Genomic DNA, 27630 nt, shown 5'->3' with positions numbered 1-27630 from the left:
TTCTTTGACTTTAATCATTATAATATTTGATTCTATATATTTCGAAATATCCCTGGTTTAATTCACTTGCCTTTGAAATGTGTATTTTTTTAATTAGACCTTATAGTGACTGTATCGATGACTATCGACGTGTCGCGTATGTCATCGCGTGTGGCAGGTATAGGTCACGATACTCATGACCTATAGTCTGACGCACTACTTTTTTATTAACAAACTCCAACTGTTATTTATTTCGAGAAAATATTTTACAAATATGTTTTCTTAAAATTAAATTTTTATTTTAGATTATGATTATCGATTTTATAGTATGGTAAAAATTTGAAATTTTTGGCGAATACCATCACCGCATCGTAATACACTTATAATAATTAATTATGTAATATATATTATTATGCATAATATAAAAAAATATTTTTGCCAAAACTGTAAAAAAAATAATGGTCGAGGTCGTGCCGCGTTCCATGGCACATTCCGAGACTGTTTAATCATATTAATATGATATCATTATAAATGTATATATAAATTATATCAGTTCCTCCAGTTTTCATATCATAATATTATAAAGGTATAGTCACTACGTGTACTGTGTAGTACTGACGTACTGTGATTTGTGACGCAGATATATATTATATATACGAAAATAAAGTACGAAATCTTCTGCGACGGAAGAATTAATAGAAATAAAAACAAATTCTAAAACCAGTCGTTTGTATACAATATTATCGAATACAAGTGCGTCATCATCAGCCATCACTTCTTTTTAAATCATAATAATAATTTACGCGTGACGCGTCACAATAACCGGTCTCATCCGATTTCCCGGTGGAAATTTCCGACTTTTCCGGTCGTGTAGATCATGTAGGTTAGATATAGTATCAGTATATTATATTGATGATTATAATATTATTTAATCATACTTTCCGGCAGTGATAGATTTCTGTACACCAAAAACAATAATAAAATCGTAAAATTCTGGAAAAGTATTACCTATGCGAATTAAGCCTTACGTATAAATATATATAATATAATATATACTAATATACTAAATTATATTTATACTTATTATATTAATAATATACGTTATATAATACACGTAATACATATAATAACATATTAACACACATATATATATATAATACACAGATCTACACATATTTAAAAAACTATAAATATTTAACACACTTAAAACTTAAAACTTATAATGTACAAGTATGGTGTATTGGCGTATTGCATTTTCTTTAAAAATTAAATTAATGTAAATTTACAAACCAATTACATCAGATTTTTTTTAGTTCCCTAGATCTATACTATGTACAATGTAGTACTTGTATTAATATAATTTTAGGAAATACGGAAAACGAAAAAAGTAAATTAATAAATAAATTAAAAAACAAAACGTATATATATTTGTCATTAATTGTACATCCCATTGTTTTTATTATATACTTAATACTTAAAGTATATAAGTATATAGTTATTTTTTTTTATTATTATTAGTAGAAGTAGACAGAAAAACTGAATATTATTAAGCCCTTGAATATATTTTACGGTATTATAAATTATAATATAATACCATCATCGAGATCGTCATAATTATTGTTCCGCCGGAATTGTTCAAGGTAATTTTGTACGAAATTTTACTAAGTAAAATAATATATACTTAATACTTTAAAAATAATCGTTTATTTTTATGTTTACTGACGTGATGGTAGTGCGATATATAATAGTATTGCTATTATTATCGAGTGAAATATATTACCTATGTTTAATGGTATAAATAATCATCTCTTGTACCTGTTTATTCGTGTTTTATCTGCGTTGAACTTTTTAAATTCCTTTGTAATCATTTTTCAACGAAAGTGTTTAAAAACGGATATTTTTATAGCATACAAATTGTAGTTTTTGACCGCTAATACTTGGCGATGTATGATTTGCTAGACACCAAGAAATAATATAAATTATCCAGACGAAAATCCTACATTAATTAGTAATTACTATTTAGTATTTACAATGTCAATAATTATAATATTACTATACGCACGCGTAAGACTATTTTTATCGCTATATGTTATATGTAATAACGAACAATATTTGAAAACGCAGTTATATATAATATCGATGATGTATCGATGACAGTTATTAAAAAGGTATACTCGGAAACGTTGCACTGAAAAAAAATTTCCACGATCGGAAATCGAATTTCAAGTTCAAACCCATCCAATTCATCGAAGTAAAAATAAAAGCCATGACTCAACTCGGGCATTCATCGTGAAACAATAATCGTTGTTCGCGAGTGCTACTGACTATAATATACTGTAGACCGATCTTTAAGCGAATCGATTTATTTATTTTTCTGCACGTTTGTCACTCTATTGCGTCGGCACGCTCGTTCTCCTCGACAAATAAATACATTTCTATGAATCGGCCGGACCGTTGTGAATTCCGGGCCCCGCGGTCACCGGTGCATTTTCTACGAAAATAACTCCCAACGGTCGGGGCTGTAGAGCTATAGAATATTTTCGACCATCGGCGGACACGAGGAGACACGCGGTGGCGTGAAAGGTTCTCTTCGGTATTTGAATTTTTCTGGCAAGGACACCCGGGTTCGGGCGGCGGCGGCGATGACGATGCTTGATCGGCCGACGGCAAGGTGGAAATCGCACCGCACACCGGAGGGGGCGCGCGCACTTACGCCCGAACGCCGTTCCTACGTATATATGCACCTCGACCACGTCTTATATTGTACGTACATCTTGTGTGCCGGACGTACCGTGACTGACGCGGTGCGACAATAACACCATGTTACAATAATATCATCATTATTATATAAAATCTATAATATATATTATCGTGTACGACTTGCTGCAGGTGTAGTGCGGTGGGCAAGACTGCGCGGATCGGATCGGATCTCGTTCGGCGTTATTTTTATTTTATTTTTTTTTCCAAATAATAACGGATAGTGAAAAAAAAAAACAAAAATTATAAAAGAACCGAAAAACGTTGTTTAAAACGATAATAAATTATATAATATTATTAGCTATACGTACACAATATAAATACATCGGTGGTGATAGGGGAGATAGGAGAACAACGGCCGGAACACGATGAGGAGTAACAGCGATTATTACGACGAGCACCAACGGCCACCGGCGTGGACTTGCACCACCGCATCTGTTTCGGACGGCGCCGGCGGATTGAGCCCGCTGAAAAGAAGGTCAGTTCGCGTCGCCATACATAACATAAAATATAATATCATAAGTATATACCTCTATTTAATATAATATCACAGTTTGCCCCGTCTGACGACTTCCTCGGGCGCCGTTGCGCAAATTTCGACGACGCCGAAGGTCTTACAGCTTGCGCAATGGCGCGCGAAGAACCCATCGCGTGCTGTACAGGATGATTCATAAATTTTTAAGCACCCCTTTTCTTCTTCAATAACATAGTTGTTCAAAATTTGATTTTTAGAATTTTTAAATGTATGTTAACTGTTAAGAAGATCATATTTCAAAATATCGAGATTTTTCATATCGCTTAAGTAGTGTCCTGATGTGGAAATACAGATGACTTGTGTTTTTCAAATAGAAACCCTCATTTTAACGTTTTATTTAGTGGATAATTTTTTTAAAAATGTTTATGTGCCTGATTATAAACAGTACTAGGTACTAGGTTACTACAAAAATCTCAAAAATTTCAAAATACTATCTTTTGTACGTGTATTGTTTAAAAATGCCAAAAATAAAATGTTGAATAACCGCATCATTATTATTGAAGAAGAAATATAGTGAGAGGGTGAACGTGTGTTCGACGATTCGTATAATATAGTTGCAGGTTTATCACTACCGTAGTAATGCGTCGATATAAATGCGCCGTATATTGGTTACATAACTATAATTTTCGCACATATATTGATTGCCGCGCAATTTTCAAATGTAATTGATTTTTTATCGCATCCCTTCATCGCCAAATCATAATATTATAATATAATATAATAACCTATTATGAAAATGCAACGTGTGAGTAAATACCGAATGGCATTATTCGTAATAGTTATTTGATGTCATTATTACATTGACACGATGACACCGGCGGCATGTGCGACGGACTCGTCTGCATCGCCGCGGTGGGGGCGCCTGTTCGCGACGTGTCGAAGTGGGGCGGCGGCGCGACGCATCGCGTGCCACCTTCCGAAGTCGGTTCGGCAGTGCTGCAGTCGTCGGCGCACCGTCCGTAAGTGCATATTATTTAGATTCTCGTCGGGTGCAACAGCGGTCATCGCGATCTGATTCGCAGGGATATCGGCCGATCGAAACCGCGACACTCGTCACAAATAAATAACGCCGGCCGGTAACGGGTTATTAATTATAATCATATTATAATATCATCGTGTCGAGAGACGACTGCGGTCGCGTCTGATTCCGTTGTTTTGTCATATTGCACTGCCGCGAAAACCGTCATGAAAGTGCAGCACGCCGAGGAAGCGTTCGGCTCGTCGGCCGGACGCTACGGCGGCGGTGCGAGCGACATGTCCGCGGCTTTTCGGGTGTCATGCCGGATCCGCGAAGACTGCACCGGTAACAGCAGGGCGTGTTGCGATCGGTCCGCGGCAAAAGCCTCGTCCGTCTCCGTGACCGACACATTCGATCGCAGTGACGCCGCCACCGCGGTCGGCCGTATCGACGACGACTGTCAGAACTGTACGGCCGAACAGCGGCGCGTCCGAAAACCTCGCCGACGGTCCGGATCGTGGCCGTAAGTGACATTTTATTCATGGTGTAAATATAATATTTAGGAGCCATACATATATATATATATAGGGTATAGCATATCCAGAGGTGATTCGATTGAGAGGGGTAGGTGGTGCGATATATCATGTCTTGGCCGTTGACAAAACCTTAATCCTAGAACTATAGATCGGAGGGCGCTGTCGTGATGTATATGATATATTGACTTTTTTTATGCCTTTGCATACGACCGTCTTCCGCTACACAGGGTTAAAAGTCGCGAGTTAGCTGGCTGAACTCTTAGCTAACTCATATTTTGTATCATCATAATTCGCACATTTAGAACAACACTGCCACAACTCAAAATTCATCGATTTTTAGTTAAGATTACTTTCGATTAGTTAAAAGTAGTTTTGTGTAATGCAAAAACGCTACATTCAATATCATTTTTTATGGTGCCAAAAATGTGTTAATAATGAGGTATTGAATTTTTAGCTCGTTTTCAATACTACAGAGCCATACTTGATTTTATGGCAGTAAATACGTTTTTTTTCATCAATCCAATTAATCAGATTATCAAATATATTTTACCGCCAAATCTCAAACAGACAGTCTTGTATTCATTTAAAAAGTTGTAAAGAGCCATAAAGTTTGAGTTTTTGGATTTATAAGAACATTTTTTACAATATTTTAAGATTTCATACTGTAAAGCATGTTTTGTAATAATATATAAGATTTTAGTTTCAAATACATAGGTAAACAATTCTTAATATACCTTGTTGTGATTTCAAACAATAATTTTTATTTTATTCATACTTTTATACATCACGATACGTACATTTATTATTTTCAAATTTAACGGGTTATAATGTGCGAATGTTTCGTAAGAATTATTCATTACAGGAGTCCAAAAAATATTTAATTATTTAATACATAATTATAAAAAACATATTAACTAATCAATCCATTATTTAAATATTTTTATTAAGATGTATTTCAAACGATAATGTTGTATTGAACCTATACCACTTACTGTTTACGAATCGAATAAATAAATAATATTAATTATTTTAAAATGTTTACACTAGACGAGCGTAACATGTACTTTTAATTTTTAAGTAGTTTACATGCCTTAACGCACTGCCGAAGCCGGCAATACGATTTTATAGCGGATATCTGTATAAAGCCAGTGTAAAATGACAACGGGTGTTCGGATCGTTTATCGTTTTCAACTCTCAAGTGGTGCACAGTTAAACGACAATTTTCTATTTATTATTTAATATTATGATAAATATCCCTATAGGTTTGAACGATTTGAAATCGATTTTCGTACCTGTTGTACTATAATATAACGTATATTATTCTGTATAATATGATTATATGAATATTGAGCCTACCTAGCATACTTACGATTTGCAATAAAATAGGTACACATATTAACGAATAAACGAGTATTATATTGTATGTTGAATTGGAACTAAATAAAAAACACTTTCTACCTTACAACAACCGAGGACGTTATTTTAAAATAATATATAAAGAATCGAGTTTTTATAATTATGTGAAATCCACCATTTGTCATTTGCAACCTGTATATTTTATCTACCTATATAAAGTTAGTATTTTCATCAATTAGCGTTAAACGTTAAACGTATTTCATACCTACATAAGATTATACAGAGTGATTTGTCAAGCATACTGACTCCCCTTTTTTCATTTAATAATACAAATATTCAAAATCTGATTTTTGGAATTTTTAAATATAATTAAAGATCACATTTTAAATTCATGAGAATTTATGTATTACTAGAGCATCTTATGTAAATAAAACTTCTGTTTTTCAATTATTGCCTTTGATTATATTTAAAACTTTAAAAACTCATAATCTTAGTATATAAATAAAAATTAAAAAATAATAAATATAAAATACAAATAAATTTATTATTAAAAGAAAATTAGGGGTGAGTATCGAGTATGCCGAAGAACTACCCTAGCTGTATGTTTAACGTTATAGTATGCATACACGTATGGTCACGCTAGATAGTTGATAATATTATGTCGCTTAACGCATGTACGATTTGAAACAAAGATTTGATCATTGTATATTTTAAAACTATAAATATTAAATACATACATGCCTCGTTTTAAGTGAAAATCTACAAAACAATTTAGTTATATAGGTATAGGTTAAGTTTAGTTATAGGTTTAGTTATAGGTTATAGTATAATATAATATTTAAAACAATCTTTATTTTTAAATCTAACCTAACTTTCACAGCCCCAATGCAAAATTATATTCTTCACTGGTATTAAATAATTAATTTTAGTAGCTGCTATACAGACATACAGTATATAGTAGATAGTAGCTTATAAAATTAATCCTATATAAAATAAATTGATTGTGAGTCGTGAGTGAAACGGATTACGACAGGTATAGGTATGATTTAAAAAATATATCGTTATATGCACTCGCAGTGTGTAGAATTAAATATGCCACACTTGATCAATGATTATACTTTTGATTTTCCTAAGTACAAAGTGTACCTAAATACACATATCTATTATAGTCGTTTCTCCTGGCAACAATTACTCTTCGCGCGTCTTTTCCGACGTTGCTATATGCGGTACCAATATTAACCCGATCGTATAAAATATGTCATCTGTAAAAGAAAACACAATTCTATTTCCGTGTAATTGTTTTTAAAAAAAAAATTCGATTCCATTATATACACGTTGTCATTTCCCGTTCGAGACGAAACGGACGTAACTACTTCTACTGAAACCTCGTGAATCTGGAACTTAACCATAATAATTGAACTCTTATTAGTTCGATTCGTCTCCAAATATCTTACAATACCAAACGATTTATTAAAATTTGAAGTACTGTACTTCAACTTCATTGAGATTTGACACTGTGAATTTTCAATTTATTTATTGAACATATCTTACATATCATATGGGTTTCAACAATCCTAAAATAATGTAAATTATAATTATGTGTACTGTTAAGTATTTACTATAGAATATAGAATACCCAGCATTGTATTTAACAGTATGGTCATGAGTCATCTTTTGAACTAAATAATATAACAAAAATAATCAATTGATTTTAATATTGTAAAACTCTTCAATAGTCATTTTATTAATCGGACGTAGTTATTCGCATCATTATACATAATATAGATAATAAATAGATGACATTATAACTAAATGTGTATACTGTATAGTGTATATATAGTTATTTAATTGGCGATAAAATAACTATTTGAAACTTTTCGATAATGCTCATTATTGATTATTATATTATTATATATTTATTGTTACCTATTCGCGACATTTAAATTACGAAATAAATAGGATTTGTTTCTATAAATGATGCTTACTCAAATACAATAAAAATTATCATAATAATTAATAATACATCAAATTAATTATAGGTATGTATAGTGGCATAACGTAATAATGCAATATTTTAGCACGATTGAATAACAACTTATTATTTCTATTTTCAAATTAAATCGTTAACAATGTCTTTTTTTAACAAAGCTATATTTAATTTGCTGTAGAGAAATATTCTGTAGATTATAATATTAAAATGTTATAATATACTTACACTATTATATATTTTGATTGTTTTCAAAGAAATGTTGCTAAAAGTATTGGCAAATAGTAGGTCTCTATTTTTGTGAAGTTTTTCGACCTGTTGCAGTTGCATTGTTATTGCTTTGCATTAACAACATTATCGTATTATGTGCACATATTTCCTGGTCTCATCGAGTTAACAAAACAATGAATAAACGGCCATTAAACCCAAATAATAATCAATATTTATACGAGTAGAACTATAATTATTATTAATTGTTGATCCTGTACCGCGTATAGGTACGTTAATATTGTAGTACAACACTAATACTGCCCAAACAACAAATAACGTTATTGCAATTCCGATATATTTACGATTCAAAAAAATTAATTGTTAATACAAATAACATGAATATACATATTTGACAAATTTCAATAAACGCATCCACGTAGATTTTATGTTTTGATGTTTAATCTTTTATAAATTGCTTTTGCATCGTTTAAAAAGCGAAGTAAATTAATAATTATTTCAAATACTGAAATACCCATATGGTCTACCACGAAACCTATAGCTATAAACTAACTTACCTTCACTTAAATACTAATTTGTGAGACGTAGACAGTTCATACATAAATACTTGCAAGCCATACTATAATTTTACTTGTACCATTTATAACTACTGTTAATTTAACATTACACTCGTAGGATTTCAATAGATATTTGATGAAAATGTGTACATATTTACTAGTATCTACTTACAACGTTAAACTCATAAATTGGCATGTAACATAACAATTACAATCGTCTTAATTAATTTCCAAAGAATTATATCAATAATTTAGAATACATTCACCACAATATTTACTAAACGTATTTATTTTAAAATAATTATTGTAAGAATCTACAAGACACTAAAGACAGTAATTACTAATTTGTCATTGCTAGAGTACTTATGCGATATGCCATATACTCATACCGATGGTTAAAAGGCTAACTATCGTGATTCACAAAAAATAATTTTACAGAAAACACTTAGTGCATGATATCATTGATATCTACCTCCATAAGTTATTGTTTTTGAGCGAATTAATAAATATGCCCCTATTTGTTTATTCTGTGTTAATTGTTGAATCAATTATCTTAAAAAATTGAGTTGGAAATTGTTCTCAACATCTTAAAAATTATCTTTACTTATAACCTAGCCGAGGCCGAGGGTTACACATTATTTGAACGCATAATTAAAAAACATTTTTAATTATAGTGATTTATGTAAGGTTTACTGTGTTCAGCATAATACATATTATTATGATGCAATATTGTATTATCTAATTTTTTTATGAATTGTTTTATTTGAAAGCGTTTCAAAATGCAAATAAACAAAACGTTTCGGTTGATAGCAATGGCAAGAATAATAATTTAAATGTGGCTTCGTAGACATTATAAATACTGTTATACTTTGTTTAAGGTCTAGATGTGGCTAAAGAAATTAATCGTTGGTTTGCACGGTGTATATTTAAATAAAGGGAAAAATAAAAATGATATGGTAGGTAAACATTAAAAATTGAATCGTGGGTTATGACAATTAATTGGTTATAAGACACAAGAAAATGATATGTAATTTTATACTACGTTCAAACCTCATTTTCAACCAAAATGGTGAAGGTTATAGCAATTGAACTTTTAACCATTGACATATAAATACATACCAATTTCAAAAGTATAATTTATTAAAAAATTATTGGTATTTAACTTCTATCGTTCAAAAACGACAAATTTTCAACATCTAAGGTTTGTAAATGTAGTTTGTTATTTTTTTTACATTTTTCGCGTTTATATAATATAATTTTAATAAGTTGATTGCGTTTGCGTGTTACCAATCATTTCGAATTGACATTTTTCATAGTCCAATACACTGTATGTCCGTATATCTATCGTAGACGAATCGATAAAATCATTAATCAATATACGTGACTCAAATATATAGTATAATATACTATATAGCCATTATTACATATATGATATATATACCTTTTCCAATCTTCACAACCACCGCAACCCTATGATTTCAGAAAGTCAGAACTGTTCCCACTATTTCCAGGGGGCGATCGGCGATTGGGACACGTTTTTTCTATCCAATTTCCGGGCGCCCATTCCAAGTGATCCTAAAAGGCGCATTATAATACATACTGCACATACATATTAAATATGGACTGTGCGGTCCGCAGTCCGCACACCCAGCCAAGTTGTCGACATGACGACATGGTTAAAAGGAGATGGTCAATACCTACACAAATGAAGGAACTTATAACGTGTATGCTATCTTTTTCTAACAATGTCCACCTCCGGTCCCATTTTCACTATTATTTCACTCCATTTCTTTATAAGTCTATGAGTGTTATACGTTTGCCTCATACCCATTAATATGTAATGTATTGTGCGGTATGAATAATATATTTAAACACGTGACACACTGCAATAAACACAAACCGAATTATCATTGTCATCATTGTTTGGTCAAGTAATGCTTTACCGTTTGGAATTTGAAATGCAGCATTTCACATTCAAACGTTACACACATATTATGATGCATCGCATAATATGGCATAGGTATATAATATGGGTTTACGTCTATCGTCTATATGATGTATACATATTATGTATGTATACCCAATACCCATATAAACATCAAATATACCTGTGATATTGTAATACGTACATAAGTACATTATAATCTCTAACTCGATAATATAATATTATAATAATCAATAAACGAGTATAGTCCAACGGAAGTGACCGGTAACCAGCTGAATTAGATCAAGTGTCGCATTATTGTTCTGGCACATAATTGTTATTGTAGTACTACGTGTGTGTTTAATGGTAATAGCTGAATACGAATATCTGAATATATAAATACTATATACATATAACGGGAAACTATTTATACAGGGCAACAAGGTCAAAACATCCGGTAAGTTGTATTGGGGTAAATCGCTTTTGAAAATGACATATCAGCACACCGATATAAAATAATATATTATATATAATATTAAATAATATATCAAATATTATGATTTGTATTTATAATACAGCTGCTGTAACTGTTATTACCCGATCAGATCCGATAAGCCATTTACCTTCGAGTTCTAATAATTGAAAACGTTGAATATTCATAAAAAAACGCAGTCTATGTCAAGGTCGTAGAATTACAATATATTATGTTTCGGACGGTCGGTCTATATTTATTATTTAATGTAAGAACAGCAGAATGCGGCTATCAACATTTTTCAAATTCCTTTAAAATAATAAAAAAAAATTAAAAAATCGGCAATTATATACCTATATTAAATAGTATATACCTTTGATTAGAATTGGAAAAAGGCTTTTATAATCTCTCTCCCCCCCCCCAACCGCCAAATATATACATTTTTTAAAGCTCGATCGAACGGTGTGGAATATTATGAGTTAAATTTAGATTATTTATTATCGATATTTGATTTTTCCGTGTGTGCACTCATGGAATTGTACATCAATTATTACAATTTTTCGACGGATGAACCGATTATTATGCAATACAATAGTACACTCCGTGTGGTTAAGTACTGCCTGAAGTTCGTCTTGCGAAGAGGGGCGAGATAAGCTACTCACACTCGTATTATATACAGTCATAAGGTCGCATCACCTGCGACTCTGCGAGTGTACATAATAATAATAATAATAATAATATGTACATGTTATGATAGTTATTATAATACTGTTGCTTTTTTTCTATTATAAGCATACGCATAATGTAACATCGTAGGTATATTCGAGATAAGAATCGCGTTTATTAATGGCTTAGGCGTCGGAAGCAGAGTGGCCAATTTTATTTTCCCATTAGATAATATTCAATCGTTTATTATGCAATTTATTTTAATTGTGTAAAATGTAGTCATAACACTACAGTGTCAAAGATGACAAAAGTGTGTATTTTATTATCCTTTAAAAATACTGATATTACGTGTCTACGTCATACCTTTAACATAAATCACGGTGGCCTGGTCGTATTTATAGATTTTTGTAATATGATGTAAAAGACCTTCTTTTAAAACAAAAAATAATTCAATAACAGTTGATAAATTACTTTTTGTTGACAATTTTTCATAATAGATATATGATAGAACTAAATAACTTATATAGTATATTAGTACAATAGTCAATAACAATATGGATTAGCCTTCAGATTATTTATCTAAAACATACTATATGATATTATACAAACATTTTCTCGGACAAATAGTTTTGAGTAGAATAGCTATAGTTGCCCAGCCAAAAAATCAACGATTTGATTATTAGTAGGTACCTATTTGAATAGATAACGCACGTTTCTAAATTATGTATATTGGTGTGTGAAGCGTGGTATAGATTTCAGTATTTTATACTTAATGTATATAAATATATTTTCATAAATAAAATAGAAATTGTTATAAAAATCATACTTTTCATCATATTTTGTCGAATTAAATCTAATTTTCAATTTATTATCGGGACACTATAATAGTGATAAATTATATTACATCGTGACCCGTAGCTGTAGCGTTTATCGCAACGTTTCTGTGATCTTAAATTAAATTATATTAAATATAATATTATTAATTATTAAAGACCTGTAGTCAGAATTTCAAAAACTAATTGATCTTTATTAATCATGAAATTTCATTTCTCTAGAAAAGAAAAGGCAATGAGAAAAAAATGGAAATCCATCCTCGTTATCATCCATTTTAAGCTCTAAGTTTTAACTCTTCGCGATCGTAATAACGCCTGTGTCGGTCATATAATACTATAAGAATAGCTATAGCCTATAAGTATTTATATTATATACGAGTATATAATATAGGTGCTACCTAGTAAAATACTATCGAAATTGGCCAGAAAAAAAATAAACATTTATAAAAAGGCACTCGGTGTACTCATTAATAAGAATTAAAATATAATACTTTATACTCATATACAATAAATTATTTATGTGAAAAAAAAACTTACCTGGATGAATTCCGGTCTTGAAGGTTAACTGTATGTCTGTATAGTATATACTTAAGTAAGAATTTAAAAGTATATTTTGAAAATATTTTTAATATATTTAATATTTATATTTATATTTAAATGCCCGTTTAAAATAATTTTCAAAATAATTTACTTTTTTTTAACAAAACCTGATCAATGCATGTATGGATGGCGGATGTAGATAATATATAACTATATCTATGATAATAACACTGGTCACTGATACGGTGAACGATTCTTGGTCTACATCATCTGCACAAAATATAATATAATATAATATAGCATGATATAAATAATATTATTATATGTCTATTTGACGTTATGATATCTATAAAATATAATAATGATCGACTCGCGTGTATTGATCGACTGATGAAGACAATTCGCAACTTCAGTAAATTCATCGTCACCGCCATGATTTACACAATGCTATACGTCCAATGTAGCAGACGTAACGGTCCAGACATAAACATCTTTTTTTTTTTTTTTTTAAAACCGTATTGTTTGCACTATATATTTGTACGTAATATATGTAAAAACCGTCTGATAATACATAATACATATGGTTACACTATATACCTACACGTACCGTATACTTATTATATTTACAACCTGTACCTACCTGGCTATACCTATATTAGATTATTTGTCAAAGTGAAGTCGAGGTCACCGCCCGCTGTCGTCACGAAAATCGGGGCAAAGGCGATTTGTATGTTTTTTATTTTTTTTAATCTCTTCGTCACATCGACGGTATATGTTAACTGCATACATTATAATTCGTTAACGTATGTATATATCCTATGTATATCATAGTTTATATATTAAACGCGTGATGTATGCGTGTGTGTGTGTGTGTGTGTATAAAGAACATCACACTTTGAATATTGAGTATACAGTGTGTCTAAACGTGCTTTTTGTCCACCATCTATAATCTATATTGTTTCTTCCTATAATATTATATCATACTCCTGCATGTAACCGTGTCTTGCTAAAACTTTAAAACGCTCATAATTATTTGAATAACAATTGCAAAAAAATATTATACATTTTAATAGTTATGGATGCAGTAGATATTTCTTATCTCTATACAGTAATTTTATTTTCCAAAAAAAGTTATTGATGGGAACATAAACACAGTGAAATACTGCAAACTACCAGCATAATATAATAATTAATAAATTACACATATTCATAATAATTCAAACGCAATATACAATGCGTACATAAATAATATATTTATATATACCTATAATGGCTATATTATATAATCTTTATATATACAGGGTGATTCAACTAGTATGCTCATTTCCAAAAAAGAAACATACTTTTTTCCTGTAAATTATTCAGCAGATAACTTTTTTGAAAATTTTGATATATAGGTATTTAAATAAAAATGTTAGCAATCAGTTTTTGAGTTATTTAATTGTATACACTAATAGGCAATAGCCTAATAGCGGTATAGTCGATACGGGGACTATGATGATTTTAAAATTGAAATATCAACTAATTGATACTCATTTATTAGGTAAAATTTTTATAATTTGTAAAACAATTCTAAATCTAATAAGTACTAGATTAAATATTACATCTATTTCATATTTTTATAAGATCATTTTGGAATGTATTCTTATAGTAACATTCTAATGACTATTCGTTATTATTTAAATTTAAATATATCAATGGAATGAAATTGATTTAAAAATTCCGAAAATCATAATTTGAATACATTCGTCAATAAAGGAGAATATCGGGGTGATCGGGTGAGCAGTGAGCATGATTGGTGAATTCTGTTTATACATTTTACAGGTAAATGCTATAATATACAGGGAATCTCGAAGTGTTTCAGTGTCTATATAGTCTTACTAGTTACTGGTATATAAGTCATAAGATATAACTATTAACGGGTTATTTAAAATAATTGAAATCAGTGATTTAAATTTTAAAATACATAATGATTTTCCAAATAAGTTATTAAAAAAAACTGATGGCCGACAGTGATAAATACGGCATTGAATCATATTATACATTTATACGATATATTATTTATATACTTTTATATGCATTATAATATACTTGTAAGTTGTAATATGCAGTTACAACTACTGAAATACGCGATGAAACACGCGAGGTCGTTGCGGAAACTCGTATATTTCATTAATTAATGTTAAGACGTGTAAGGTAGAAGAAAACAAATTATGATGAATTTTATCAAAAAATATATACCTATACTATTATAATTGCATAATATAATATCGATATATTATATGTAATTTTGAATGAATTGACAGTTGTTAATACAATAACATATATTATATCACTTATAACTATATAGGTATCACTGTAGTATTTATTTAGCCATCAGGTAGAAATGTATTATTAATTAATAATTATTGTATCGACGGCCGTTCGTTTTTTCGCACATTTTTTATTCATTGTGAAATATATTATTATTATTACTCTAACACACCCGCAGCATAAAAATAATGCATGCACATAATTATCGTATTTGATTTGTGTCGTACACACGCCTACCGAGTGTGCGTGTTTTTCTATGTAACTTCAAACTAATATTGCAGTTGGCTATACAGTTAATTAATATTATTATAATAAATAATTATTAACCAATGAATCCGCAACTCAATCCGAGCCACCTCATTTTTATAAGGAGATAGTAGTGAAGTGCCCTAAAAATACAACTTTACAGGGTGATTTACCAAACACCGGTTTTTAGATTTTATTATCCTTATTGTTATAAAATTATTATTATTATTATTTTTTTTTTAATAAGACCCACGCAATTTTCTGTAAATTGTTAAGCAGATTTTTTTTTATTGTAATCTGTTTTTAGATATTAAATGGGTATAAATCGAAATTTGAATGGAAATAGATTTTTTCCCGAAATTCTTAAGCAAAAATATAAACATAATATTAACATAATAGTTAATATTTTATTTTATTTGCATTTCATGTTTTGTAAAAATAAGTATAATAATTAAAATTAATAAGTATTAGACTGAATAGAGGTTCATTTTATATTAATCGATTTAAAATCATTATTGAGTGTCATTGTTTTTGTGGGTAACTAGGTAAGTATATACATTAAGTTTAATAATTATATTATAAAATGTGTCTAATTGGCAAATTATTACATGATGAGCAGTCCACTTATGTTCTATTTAATAAATTGTTAATATATATACATCGCAATTTTTAAAAAATTTGATTACTGCCTAACAATTTATGGTAAAAAAGGTGAAAACACTTTAAATGGTAGGAATTGGTAAATCGCCTTGTATAATATATACCGGACAATTTACAAAAACCTAACCCCGTAATTATACCGTGATATTATAGGTATATTGCATTCACACTTATTATTAAACATGGTGTTCACATTCGATTGCGTGTAAACTAAAAAACAAAATAGTGTAGTAATTTCAAATTTCAATAAATACAACAGACCTTGACATTGTATGATGTGTGAGTGCCATTATTATATAAACCACGTGTGTTGGCGACCTTGTGTAGCAGACGAACGGTCCACTACGACATGTGTTTAACGTACCTATTTATTAGCAATGAAAATCCAATTTTTATTTTTTAATATAATATACCTAACCAAAATATCAAATCCAAATTATACTTAAATAGTGGCTTAGAGTTTCCACAAAAATAAAAACGAAATACATCGTAATATACTAATATAATAAAAAAGTCCAGTTAATAATAGGTTAAATATTTATACAGTATAGTTCTTTATTATACGTTACACCTATACATAAAACATAAATAATAATAAATTGTTAAATATTACCTACTCCGTAAACAAATTATAAAAAAATAGTACTGCACTGGTGTCAAAGACCTTAGTAGAATTTTCTGGAAATTCGTGTTCTTGTGGCTGAATGCTGATAATAATGATATAATTTTATCTATTTCATTCACACAACTATATATAATATGTAATACTACCTAATATTAATATATCGATAACTATGTACTTACCTACAGGTTAAAATATAATAACGAAGTTTTTTAGTCCGTTTGAATATAGACACTGTTATTAAGCGTCCGAGTAGGATAACATAACAATAAAAATTATGACATAAATATATTTATTATTACATCGCATATTATAAAAACTCGTACTAAGTCGTAAACAAATCATATAACTATTAAGTAACAACTCTCCAGAATCATGTGATATAGATGATATAGATACATTAAACATACCTACGATAATAAACGGTTCATAATTAGGACATAGACATCACATAAAGTAGACTTACAGCATATTTTATTAAAAATGAAAAAGGTCGATTTTTTTCAGAAAAATACGACAGTTTTAACATCTGGATTGAAAATTGATCTTTATACCTATATAACCTACTGATATTATTGATTTGTCTATAGCTATTAGTTTGTCAAAAAATAGTAAACTACTCGTATGCAATATGTATTGTGTAATAATATGTGCGTGAAAATTGAATACAATACGCACCGTTGATGCTATTTAACCGTTTAATAATTAATAGGTATATATTAGTAAAAACTGAAGAGGAGTCTATTCGTTTTGATTGTTCTACTTTTTCGAAATATGTTTGTGATAGCATCTTATTATACGTAAAATGGTTTTCAATTAGGTAATCACTAATCAATACAATAATACATATCATATATGGATCCCTGCAAAAGGACGAATTGTCATTGTTGTATATTTAAATTGAATGTTAATTTATAAGACATATTTTGGTAAAATCTAACCAACATAATTTCATTAAAATAAGTATATACTATACATATTTCAGTAATAAATATAAGTACATTACGTCGGCACGAAAACCGTTATAGATACAATAGATACGTGTAATACAACCACGAAACGTACTTGATCTTAAACTTCCTCGGTTTCTCCTTCAAAAACTTCAAGTACACAAATGTTTTTTGTGGTCGATTTTTTTTAAAAAAAAAAATGTTAAGTTCCATTCTTAATTATACAATTATATTATTTATCATGGTCAGCGTTACTTGAAAAAAAAAACAGCGAAATGTAATAATCAATATAGGTAGTGTATACTGTATATGCAAAAAATGAAATGAGGAAAATGGAAATTAACCATAACGTCCATACCTACATATATCTTTGAATCTAAAAGTATACGAATAACTTCTTTGTGACAAATATTATATTGTTATAAGAAATTAAAATTAAAATTCTTTTTAAACCCAATAAATAAGTGAATAAAAATACATTTAATATAGCCAATATAGGTATGCATCTCACATTTTAATAAGTAATAAATACTATTGGAGCTTTTTTCTTATACAGAATACACAGCAGCCATTGTTATATTACTTGACAGTTGACACTCATATATAAATAATATACAATTATAAATTCGTATAAGTATAATAGACAACTTTCTTTGTCTTTACCAACTGGCAACTACATTAAACATTATAATTTATGGAAGACGATTGTACAGAAATTATAATTATATATAAGTATACAAATTTTATTAATATATACCTTATATTTTACCGTGTTTATCCCCTTGTCTCGTCAATAACTTTTTTCAATTTAATATTTTCAAATTAAAAATACATACAACTTCAAAGTAAAAATAAAAATTTCGTTATACGTAAAAATTCTCACAACATTTATCATAGCCAATTTATAAACAGCTCATTTTTGTGTATATGTTTTCAAAGTTGAATTATTTATTTCCATTTACTATACTCATATAGTTTTCTGAATTTTAAAATGTACAGGTATACAAATATTATAAACAAGTTAGTAAGAGTATAGAATATGATAATATTAAAATTAAATATTCAGTACTTATGTATAATATATAATGAGGAACTTATTTAATACACAAGAATTTAATGAGATTTTAGTATTTTTTTTTTACATAGTTTTAATAAAAATATGTATTTTATTAGGTAAACGTTTTATATACCTAATATTTATCATTAAACAAAGCAATACAATTACCTATAAGCTGTACTAATTTATATTACAGTTATACATATATTTCAATATTTGTAACTTATGTTAATATGTTATACATAAATAAAAGAAAAATTATAACTTTTTTGACTAGGTCGTAGCATAGTAAATACTAAATTAGTAACATGAATTATGTAGGTATCACTATTCACTACAGTAGCTAGTAACTATAATACGTATGTAATAACCAGGCCAACATATAATATATCGTATTATCGTATATCAGTATAGATATTAAAATATCAATATAGAATTAATGATTCTTTTAGTCTTATTAAGTAAAATTATGTACTTGTTTTTTTTTTATTATACTTATACTATTATTGTAATACGATTTTCAAAAGTATATGTAACAGAATTCTATTATGTAAAAATTATTATCGTAAGTGCTCTGTTAATTATAAAATTCAGTAATCTTACTACAAAACTAATGTAATCTGATATAAAAATATTAAAAATTTCAAATCCACGTACTTACTGAAAAATTTAAGTTTAGATGATTTAAAATCAGGAAAACTTGAAAATAATATTGAAAAAATAAGCATAATTATAGCAAGATTAAATAAATATCCAGTATACCTACTTAATATCTTTTTCTTAAATTATATTTCCTGTCTGCCCAGATTTTATTATTTTAATATTATATATCAATTCATACATGGTGATATGGTGTACTTATAATGTATTGTCCAGTAACATATATAGTTATTATTAGGTATCTACTAATCATTAATAAAGCAGTATGCGCTATGTACCTAGACCCTAGGTTCAGGTAAATAAATATTACTTTTAATATAGTTAATGTTTAAGAATGAATTACAATATAATTTATAATTTATGTATAATTTATGCTTTATTGAAGGAAGGAACTTGATCATGCTATATACACATTATAATTATTATTATGTAAATATCTATTTTTATACGCAATTTTAAATACATTTCATTATTTAAATTAAGTTTAATTGTAGTAGGTACGTGTTGACACAACTTGCTGGGTCACATATTATTTCGAGGACATCACAATCATCATCTCACTATTAAAGTATTAAAAATTTAAAAGACGGAAAATTAATTTCGAAGGTTATTTAATAAAACTAGTGCAATAATAAACTATATGTATACCATCTATTCTGTACCTTTATTGGTTTTGGCTAAATATATTTTAAATTAAGTTTATTAAATTTAATATTATACCATAGTTCATAGGCGTAACAATGCTACCTAATTAGGATATTTGGAGATCCCTTAAGGATCCCATTAAATCCACCTTAAGGCCATTGATTTATATCTTAAATAAAATCTCACAGAACTCGATATTATATAGGAAATGCGTCGTTGAAATCACAAGTAGTGAAATATATTTTGCCTAGCACCGGCCATCAGGGCACTCCAAACCTCCTCCCACTGAGCCCATTATAATCAAACACCGCTGATGCAGATAGGTATAATGTTATAATTGTTGTAAACAATAATATTATTAAATGTGATCACTCGGTGCAAGACTAATTATGGCCTTCGCGAGTCGCAGCCGAACACAAAATTAAAAAAATAATAATAATATCAGACGGGTACTCATTATTATTGTATTCATTAGTTTTATATCTAATATTATTCACCAACGCAGCCTCCCGCACCGGATAAGCCCCTCCGGCCTCCGCCGACTGCCGAAATCCGTTCAGCGTGCTCTAGCGACTAACGAAATAAATTTTACACCACATTGGTGGTGGCAGCGCAGTGGTGGTAGACGAACGCGCACACACCCACACGACAACTACGGTGATAACAATATAATATTACAATACCGTCTGATAATATTCCGATGACGATCGTCGGTTTGGCACGTCTTCGACCACAGTAGTTATCAGTTATCACTATTTCATAATAATATTTTCATTGAACAATTTCCCGATTTCCGTTTGAGAGAGTACCTACACTTAAGAGTAGTAATTCTTAACTGTTGACTTACTGGGTGTGTTGTTAGCCAGTTTAGTGCCCTCAGGTGGAAAAATATCGAAAACGCACGACGTTCAGGTCCGTAGTTGTTTTAAAACCGTAACGCTCTTCCCGTCGCCCCGTGTGTCCGACATGTAAAACGGAATTTCTAACGCACTGCCGAAGTTATGAACGACATGAAGGGATCGGTCGTCGTGGACGACATTGACCCGTAAGCGTACTCACACGCATAATCGTGTAAAATATTTTTCGTGTGCCACACGACAATTCGTCTATCCTTATCGTTCCAACCATATCCGTGTTACATAACTCGTCACAGTCACAGTTTAATAACCGGCACTTGTTTTTTTTTGCTTTCAGGAGAACGCGGTCGCTGAACGCCCCCAGCCCCGTCCAACAGTTTGGACCATGCGGCCGTATCATGAAAACCTCTGCATTGATCACGTAAGTCAGTCAAACGGCGATTTGTCGTAGTGTATTTACATTTTTTTTATTCTCTGTTTGTCCAGGACGATTCAAGATCCAGCCAGTCAACGCTTGACGTGGTACAAAAATCCTTTGTCTGTGTTGGTGATAAAAAAAGTTAGAGACATGTCAGTTTTACCACCATTCATAGAACTCGTCAGATGGCTAATACAAGTACGAATATCTTTAATTGGATAGGTACTCGTGTGAAGATAATGTCAATTGTTGTTTCAAAACTTACTATTTGTTCACAGGAAAAAAGCATGATAGTATTTGTGGAACATTCTGTGATGGAAGACACAATGCTCTCTAGTAACTCGGGCTTCATGGAAATACGAGAGAAATTAAACTCTTTTCAAGATGGCAAAGATGATCTAACAGACAAAATAGATTTCATTATTTGTTTAGGTGGAGACGGTACTCTGCTCTACGCTAGTCTTTTGTTTCAGGTAATTTCAAAATTAGTATTTCATCTTTAATTTTATTTTATTATTGTTAATTGAAATGTTGTTTTCTTCATTTCAGCAATCTGTACCACCAGTTATGGCGTTCCACTTGGGTTCCCTGGGTTTTTTAACGCCTTTTAAGTTTGACAATTTCCAACAGCAAGTGACTAATGTACTTGAAGGACATGCTGCTTTAACGTTACGCAGTAGACTTAGGTGTATAATTGTTAGAAAAAATGAAGATAAAGAAAAGCCTCAGCCAAATTTACTGGTACTTAATGAAGTGGTTATTGACCGCGGACCATCACCATACCTTTCAAACATCGACTTATTTTTAGATGGGAAATACATAACATCTGTCCAAGGAGATGGTAATGAATATATTTTTTACTAAATAAAATACATAATACTAAATAAAATATTATTAAAATTTACATTGATATACAATTATAGCTATTAAATTATTTGTGTATAAAGACATACATGTTTAAGATTCAATGGTCTATTTTAGCGTGTAGGAAACTAGGAAATCTCAAGTTTTTAAGTTTTTTAATTCAAAATTGATCTACTATATTCTAGCTCTCCAGATATATAAATTACTATTTAAATCAAATTTTTGTAATTTATTAAATAGAACTTAATTTTTGTTATTAGGTTTAATTGTCTCAACACCAACTGGAAGTACAGCATATGCAGTAGCTGCGGGTGCATCAATGATTCACCCAAGTGTTCCAGCCATCATGGTGACACCTATATGCCCTCATTCTTTGTCTTTCAGGCCAATAGTAGTACCAGCCGGTGTTGAATTAAAAGTAAATTATTATTTTAAAAGAATTCCACACTTGGTGATAAAAAATAATTAAGCAATTTTAAATTACACATTTGACATTATTAAGTACTTCATACTTTTTTACATGATTGCATTTTGTTCATGAACATAAAATTAGTCTCTTAATATTTAATTTAATCCTATATTATTAATAGGTACTATTAACATGTAACTATCAAATACTCAATTAGAATATTTATATGGTTTACTGAACAGTTTTTTTGAAATATTAAATACATTTAGTATTATTTGAATATTTAAAATTTAGAACAATTAAAAATATTGAATTTGGTTAAATAACTTGGACCATTAGATTAAACCAAGTATTTTTAATTTTTATTGATTGTCTAAACTATCAAGTATTCATATAATTCTGTATTTCTTAAATAACTTGTTAAATATCAAGAATATGACTGGATAGTTAAATTATTTAATATTGATAATTCAACAGTTAAGGAATATTTTTATAGTCTACAAATCATTGGTAATTATTATAATTCACAGATTGCAACATTACACACTAATATCATTGATTATAAGTACTATAATATTTATAATTAATGGTAATATATATTATACAATAGGAATTCTACATTATAAAGACATCTTTGGGAATCATGACCTTGGCTGTTATTTATATGTTGATTCTTCTTACAATAAAGCTAATATTTCAATATAATGAATAATAAATCCATCTATTTCTAGTTTTCTACTATATTCAAAACTATACATTATAATTTGTAATATTGTATCAGTTGCTACCAATATTATAAGTTACTTTATAATAGTTGAAAAAATAAATATGATTAACCTACAAAGATAAATTGTAAGCTGAAATATAGTTGAATATATAATAAATAAATGTATTGAATAAGTATTTAGTTATCTTTCTACAGTAAAATTATTAATCTTGAAAATAATATTAAAATAGTTTACAAATAATTGTAAAATCATGATATTGATACAATTTAAAAATTGAAAATAAATTTATTCTTATTTAATGAATTTAAATTAAAAAATGATAGTTCAACATAATATTTTATGAAACTTAAGTTTTATTTTTTGTAGAATTAATAATTATACTACATTTTTTTATATTTTTATATTTTACTAGAAATTACATATGAGCAAATTGTGTATGCTATTTAAATATAAATATTGAAATATCTATGTTTACTGTACATGGTTCAATATGTAATATTTATTTAATATAATTGAACATGATACATTTCCATAGTGATAATAACCATTTTTATATAAGTTTAAGTTTAAATTTTATAAAACTTTTAATCAAATGCATTTGGATTAGATTAGATTAGACATATTACTGATTGAACTTTTAAGTTCTACTAAATTTATCAATATTATTTTTTATCTTTTATGTAAGTTAATTCCTTCAATATTTTAATGGTTTTAATAAATAAATTTAAAATTGTAGAATTTAATTATTCGTTTATTCACACTCATGATGTGGAATTCTTTATATATTTTATTTTATTTTAATTTTTGTTAGTATTTTATAAGTTATAATAAAATAGTTTAATGGTTGTTAGATCAATAGAGTTAGGATATGTTTTGTTTCTTTATATAGATAACGGTATCACCAAATAGCCGCAATACGGCCTGGGTTTCATTTGATGGTCGTAATCGGCAAGAAATATTTCATGGTGATAGGTAATACTATAATAGGAAAGAAAAATGGAGTATTAACTGTCTATACATTTACAATCAATTTTACATTGTTGTTATTTGTCAAAGCTTGTATTTGTTTAAATGCTTTTGAGGTGCACATGGTTATCTAAATATTGAAAAATTTGTTAAAAAATATTAATAGATATTAGCATTTTAGTATTAAAAATTAAAATTAATGCTTATTTTGGTTCATGAAACTTAAATAAATTTTAGTATATTGTATAGTATGTCTGTTGAAATATAAGTCAATTGGCGTTTATGAATGATGATAATCAAATTGTCATTAGCTTAAAAATAGATTTTTTTAAATTTTATCTATTTAAGTATTAAGTGTTTTAACTCTAAGTAGATTATAGTATTGGTACTGATATAGCAGATGTGTATACTGTTTGCAGATTATGTTGAGTCCGGATGCGAGATCAACAGCTTGGGTTTCATTTGACGGCAGAAATCAACAGGAGTTGTGTGCAGATGATAGGTCGGTCAATAAAAATGTAGAATAATATTTGGTGATGGATAATATGTGCACAGTAAAATTTGATTTTCACCCTGTAAGTTATTTAATCAATGACGGGAAAGGACCGGAATAAATGTAATCCGACTTCAATAATCACTAATTTATATATTATTATTTATTAATTATAGCAAATATGATAATTTAGTTATTAAACACGTATACATTTGTTTATGATGCACGTTTTAACCATTTAACCATATTGCAATAAAATTATATTAGTAATTTTAAGACCTATAAAAATGATAACCATGTGTATCAGTTTGCATGAATATTTGCTTTCCATTGTGCTTTAGTATTTTCTACATTGTATTTAATAGATTAACAAATATATTATTTACAGCTTACGAGTAACTACATCTATATTTTCGTTACCATCAATATGTGCTCAAGACCAAATATCTGATTGGTTTGATTCATTGGCTGAATGTCTACATTGGAATGTGCGTAAACGACAAAAGCATTTTGAGGAATTGTCTGACCTGGCGCATTCCAAATATGAAGATTCACTAAATTCAACGTCAAAAGACACTTTATTAGTTACGGGTAAATAATCAATTTTATATTTATTTATTTTTAATTGGTAAAACTAATTTTCCTTTTTACTTTTTAGATTAACAGGGTATAATTGAAGTTCAATGTTAACCAACAGATACCTTATCCTCAAGTCGATGAGCACCTGTACTACCATAGGTGCTTACAAATGGATTTCAAATTGTGCAAAATAAATTTTTTATTATTATTATTATTATTATTATTATTGTCTTGTTTAGAAGGTATAAATGTATGTGTTTCTGCTGCTCGTGATTAAAATCACCTATTTATCATTTAATTATAGTTTTTGTATTGGAGCTGTAGTTTGACAAATTAATATTATATATTTATATTACATTATTGGTGAAGTAGGTATATTTTAATTGATAATAATCAGTTTATGTGCAGAATAACATAAATATTATAGTCATTAAATAAAAATGTAAGTCTTTAATGTAGGAGTAATTAATTTTTGGTAATTAGAGCGCTCCAATTTGGTTTTTTACCCATGTATACAATTTCTTCCATTTTTAAGATGAAATTTAAATTGTAATTTGTTTTTGATATTGTTAAGAACGCAAATATTTATGTTTATTATTATTTTTAGCTCAACATTTATATAAATTACAAAATTTTTGATTGTTTTTCATTTATTTAAAAACAAAATTATTTATTAATGACTAAGAGTATACATTAAGTAATATATTATCATAATAGTTTCATAAATCTTTGGAACATTTTCTTCATCTAAAGGTCATTACATAATGTCTAATAAACATTGTATCACCTATAACTCACTTTTGTTAACGATATTTAAGTTAATAGAGTGATCTAAATTGTATGGTATTGGTTTCATTATTATTGAATCTGCTTTCGAAATATCTACAAATGTCTTTCACAGGCACAGATCTTAAATCCAAATCCAAGTTGTTCATTGACCTAGACTTAATGTTTGTTACGTGAGACGAAAGATCATGTAAATTATCCACACTTTTTGAAGAACAAGTGACTGATTCTTCAAATATCTTGCGTTTCTGTTTAACTGGTATTAAGTCTGAAAACTCGTTGACGGGTGATCTACGTAATTGTTCGCATTCTCTGATCAAGTCTGGCAAATGTGAAACATTCTTCTTGTACACACGTGAACTAAATAAAGGCATATGATTATTGTTGATTTCTTGAATATCCAAGCTGGTTTTTTTATGTTTAGATGTAGACGTCATCAATGAATCTGTTGACGAATATCGTCGAAATGGTGCATGGTCGGTCACAATGCCGAGTATATCGAGATACTTGACATCGTCCAATGGTGTTTGGCTCAGAAGTTGCCCCGCAATGGTCGTCGTCCAGTGATGGTAGTCCGTATCGGTGTCCACCTAAAAATTAAATTATTTATTATTGTATTCGATAGTCAATGACGCATATAAAGTCAATTGTCAATGCATTAATACTCATAGACAAATATTAAAAAGCTAAACACGTGGAATAATTTTGGTATATTAAGTAACTATAAAACTATCAGTGTGAGACATAAAAATATTATTTTAGGTAATTGTTTAATGGTGGTTGCATGTAAAATTGACAACGAAATAATATTTAATATTTCACCAACGATACAGACAATACATTTGTTTGTCTATTCGCCATATTGTGATAACAAAACTGAGAAATAGTGACAAGATCATTCATAAAATCTAAGTATACAATTTTAAAAGTTTCAAGAGGCATTTTTATTTAGGGAATTTAAGAATCCCGCGAATGATGCGTAGGTATTTCAATTTATTATAAATACTGCTATACTTACTAGTAACTAGTATTTACTATTTAGTATTATA

At 28.9% G+C, this 27630-nt stretch overlaps 2 protein-coding genes across 9 annotated transcripts in view; one reads left to right on the top strand and one right to left on the bottom strand.

Annotated features, from left to right (window-relative positions):
* LOC132929641 (NAD kinase-like) overlaps positions 1-26093 on the top strand; it is a 60290-nt gene extending 34197 nt beyond the window's left edge. For 3 of the 8 annotated variants that reach the window (XM_060995136.1, XM_060995137.1, XM_060995139.1), the window contains exons 2-9: positions 21676-21759; positions 21825-21954; positions 22035-22229; positions 22306-22597; positions 22881-23038; positions 25143-25225; positions 25605-25807; positions 25875-26093. In XM_060995136.1, the coding sequence (XP_060851119.1) occupies positions 21676-21759; positions 21825-21954; positions 22035-22229; positions 22306-22597; positions 22881-23038; positions 25143-25225; positions 25605-25807; positions 25875-25879 (1150 nt within the window). In that variant the 3' untranslated portion in view covers positions 25880-26093. Of the gene's footprint in view, positions 1-2753; positions 3215-4199; positions 4753-21166; positions 21527-21675; positions 21760-21824; positions 21955-22034; positions 22230-22305; positions 22598-22880; positions 23039-24646; positions 24730-25142; positions 25226-25604; positions 25808-25874 lie in introns of those variants that run through there. The other 5 variants (XM_060995138.1, XM_060995135.1, XM_060995134.1 and 2 more) reach the window with 5 other exon arrangements.
* Positions 26094-26288: 195 nt separating this feature from the next.
* Positions 26289-27630, bottom strand: part of LOC132929643 (uncharacterized) — a 42787-nt gene continuing 41445 nt past the window's right edge. The window contains exon 3 of the mRNA XM_060995142.1: positions 26289-27171. Coding sequence (XP_060851125.1) covers positions 26614-27171 — 558 coding nt within the window. The 3' untranslated portion in view covers positions 26289-26613. The remainder of the gene's footprint in view (positions 27172-27630) is intronic.

Source organism: Rhopalosiphum padi, chromosome 4 (assembly GCF_020882245.1).
Source record: "Rhopalosiphum padi isolate XX-2018 chromosome 4, ASM2088224v1, whole genome shotgun sequence".
NCBI lineage: Eukaryota > Metazoa > Arthropoda > Insecta > Hemiptera > Aphididae > Rhopalosiphum > Rhopalosiphum padi.
This window is presented reverse-complemented; position numbering and strand designations above follow the sequence as displayed.